The 2,919-nt window shown below is 41.8% G+C and overlaps 1 protein-coding gene and 1 long non-coding RNA gene across 2 annotated transcripts in view; one reads left to right on the forward strand and one right to left on the reverse strand.

Annotated features, from left to right (window-relative positions):
* The window catches only part of LOC108628375 (uncharacterized protein PFB0145c-like), a 7,865-nt gene extending 5,738 nt beyond the window's left edge, over nucleotides 1-2,127 (reverse strand). Inside the window, exons 1-2 of the mRNA XM_018030252.2 lie at nucleotides 1,678-2,127; nucleotides 473-1,072 (exon numbers count right to left, since the gene is read on the reverse strand). Coding sequence (XP_017885741.1) covers nucleotides 473-1,072; nucleotides 1,678-1,831 — 754 coding nt within the window. The 5' untranslated portion in view covers nucleotides 1,832-2,127. The remainder of the gene's footprint in view (nucleotides 1-472; nucleotides 1,073-1,677) is intronic.
* Nucleotides 2,128-2,137: 10 nt separating this feature from the next.
* LOC113464753 (uncharacterized) lies at nucleotides 2,138-2,623 on the forward strand. The gene is made up of 2 exons (XR_003389608.1): nucleotides 2,138-2,398; nucleotides 2,502-2,623. It is a non-coding gene; the product is annotated as an uncharacterized LOC113464753 (long non-coding RNA).
* Nucleotides 2,624-2,919: the final 296 nt, after the last annotated feature.

The following is a 2,919-nucleotide window of genomic DNA, read 5'->3' on the forward strand; positions in this document are numbered from 1 at the left end:
ATAATATAAAAAATATTAAAAATTAATTTTAGACAAATTTCTTTACACAATACAGGTATATACTAAGTTTCAGTCTTTCTAGTGTTAAATGCCTCTCAAGTTACATTAAGATATCTGAACCGGTTCATTAATAGTAATTAAAAAGCCAAGTGCTATAACAATTATTTAGTTTTTAATTAGATTGTCTACTTGAAATTATTGCAGTTTGGATTCTAAGACACGAAATTGAATGAAATTTATAAGAAACCTTCTGAAGAGTCTTATTTAACTGTCCCTGACGTTTTATAAACCTATCTTCACCAATTCGTTAATAGCAATTAAAAACCCATCAACTACTATAACAATTATTCAGTTTCACAGCTCTTCCCTTAAAATTACAATAACTCTTATTCTAATCAAACAAATTCTGTTCAACATACAAGAAACCTTCATAAATCCTCGATCTAAATCTGTCTAAATTTCCATCATGTACCTTTATCTCCCACCAAGTTCTCGTCCTCCACTCCTCTATCTTCTTCTAAAGGACTCTGTGCTCCTCGACGTTTAGTCATTAAAGAGGTCTTGCTTTTAACCTGCACGGCCAATGTGCGTTCCAACGATACCACAGGATTCATCATCGTCTCTTCCATCTCCTCAACCACCGTCGCTTCCGAAGGAAAAGTCAGAGGCACCTTCTTTCCCTTCTGATTATCAATCCTGCTCTCCGGTTCCATTGAATTTGCCCTAGTTCGACGCATCGTCCTTGTAACCGGCGATGGTGTATTTACCTCCGAACTGGCTCTCGTCAATCTAGAGCTTCTTCGACTGTTAACAGCACTCGCAGCATTCTTCGCTCGCGTTTTAGGCGTGTCATCCTTCTCGCTGACATCGGAGGAAATTGAATTCAGTCGAGGCCTCAACGACTTCACGTTATCATTTACTTGTTGTCCGATTGTACGACGCTTGGCTCGCGTTTGGATACTGGAGTTGGTCGGCGATACCTCTGGAGAGGATTCTTGCTTGTTCATTTCTAATCTAGTACTGCGGCGGCGGCCAGGGTCTACCGTTTCGGTTAAGTTGCGAAGCCGACGTCCTGAGATACATAAGGTGTTAAAAACGATTAGGTTGCTCTGTGCAATTTCATTACATTTTTTCAAGGTATCAAAAAATGTACAATGATGTTCTTCGTATCATGCGGTGTCACCAGAAACTACGAAATCGTTACCTCTTCGAGGCACGCATGATTTTGACGAGAAAAAATACTAAAGTTGCACAGAATATCATTAGATTTGATTTTTCGCAGAATTGACAAATTCACCGTACGATCGTGAGTAACACAAACTGCTCTGGGCGGATTAAAACGTATCCCGCCGTACATAAAAAGCTAAGCAAGAACTGGGAGTTTGTCGACCGCCTAACCTCGGAGAATTAAATAACGGAGGAAAACTGTGGAAAATTATGATACTCTTTGTTATCTCACGATCTCAAAGATTTCTATTCCGGTAGCACCGTAAATTTCGATTCGATCATTACATTATAATTCGTCGCATTTAACTCGGTCAATCTCGCATAGAATTTGTAACGCTAACGGTCGCGCGACAGAAGAATTCGTAGAACTATAGGACGTTTCCTATTTCCCAACGAAACCGTCGACGCCGGCTCTTTTTTTGCTCGAAGCGAGTCGAGAGAAATACGTACCGGGTTTGGTGTCGATCTCTTCGTCCGATTCTCTCACCGCACGCGGCATTCTTGATCTTGATCGTGGATCCTCTGTTGAACACGTGCCTCGGTCGTTTGGTCGTTGGTCACACGTTTGAAACCGACGGTTTGAAGTCGTGCGCGGGACAACCATAGAGATAATATAAATAGAGGAGGGGAGCCAGGCCAAAACCAGAGATGAAAAGGGAGATTGCTCATTTCTTTGTTCGAAAGTGGACAGGGCTCACTACCGCACCCTAGTGTCAATGTCCATTATTTAAGGGGAAATAGACGTAGTTTAGGAGGGACTGTGCACTACTCCCCTCAAGAAGTGGACACGCCGTACAGAGCTGAAAATATACGTATAAGATTTGCCATGCTCGTGCCTAGGGTATTCGTCTACAAGCGCTCCATCTCGCGGCCGGCTTCGTGCATCTCCTAAAAGAAGGGGCGCGTGTCGAGTGACGCAGTACGTGCGTGTGTGCGTGCTGGCTGTCAGGCAAGCGAATTCTAAATTCACTCCTCGAGGCTCGGAATCTTCGACGCTTCGAGACTCGGAGTCTTCGAGGCTCCGTGTGTTCGAAACCCAGACAATCCACTCTTTTTTTCTTTGTTGTTTATTCATCTGAAAAAATTCCAACACGTCCGTAGCATAACTGGACACATCTGAGAATTATTTCAGATTTTTTTGTTACAAAATGTAACCGTGAAAAATAAGAAGGTGCTAAACATATTTTTGTTCACATAGAAATCGTTCGGATACACTGTCCATATTTTTATGATAGATTCTTATTGCCGCAAGAATTGTTCATGAATTTTTTCAGATTTTTAGGTTTGGTGCGTCAATGCGAAAAAAATCAAAAACTATGTACGTCTCATGTTGAAGTACGTAAATGAAAGACGCGCTTCCAGCAGCGGCAACAGCGAAGGGGTGATGACACGAGGTCAGCGATTGCTACGTATTTTTTTGACGTAGGCTCGCGTTCTGTCATGACACTTACAAAGGACAACAATTTACAAAGGCAATAAAATTTGAAGGGCAAGGAAGCAGCTGCTCCGGCTACCTGCCTGCCGCTCTCGGCCGGTTCAAAAGGGGCGCAGTGCATAGCTCATTATCTTAATGAGTTTTACTTCAAATGACCTGAGGTTTTGGGAAAATATTTCTAAGAAGTTGTATTTTTATACGAAAAATTCTCAGAAAAATTGATTTTTCAATGTGATTATCCCATACCCACCTTAAAC

Source organism: Ceratina calcarata, unplaced genomic scaffold (genome assembly GCF_001652005.2).
Source record: "Ceratina calcarata isolate Rehan_Ccalc_2016 unplaced genomic scaffold, ASM165200v1 scaffold517.2, whole genome shotgun sequence".
In the NCBI taxonomy this organism is placed as follows: Eukaryota; Metazoa; Arthropoda; class Insecta; order Hymenoptera; family Apidae; genus Ceratina; species Ceratina calcarata.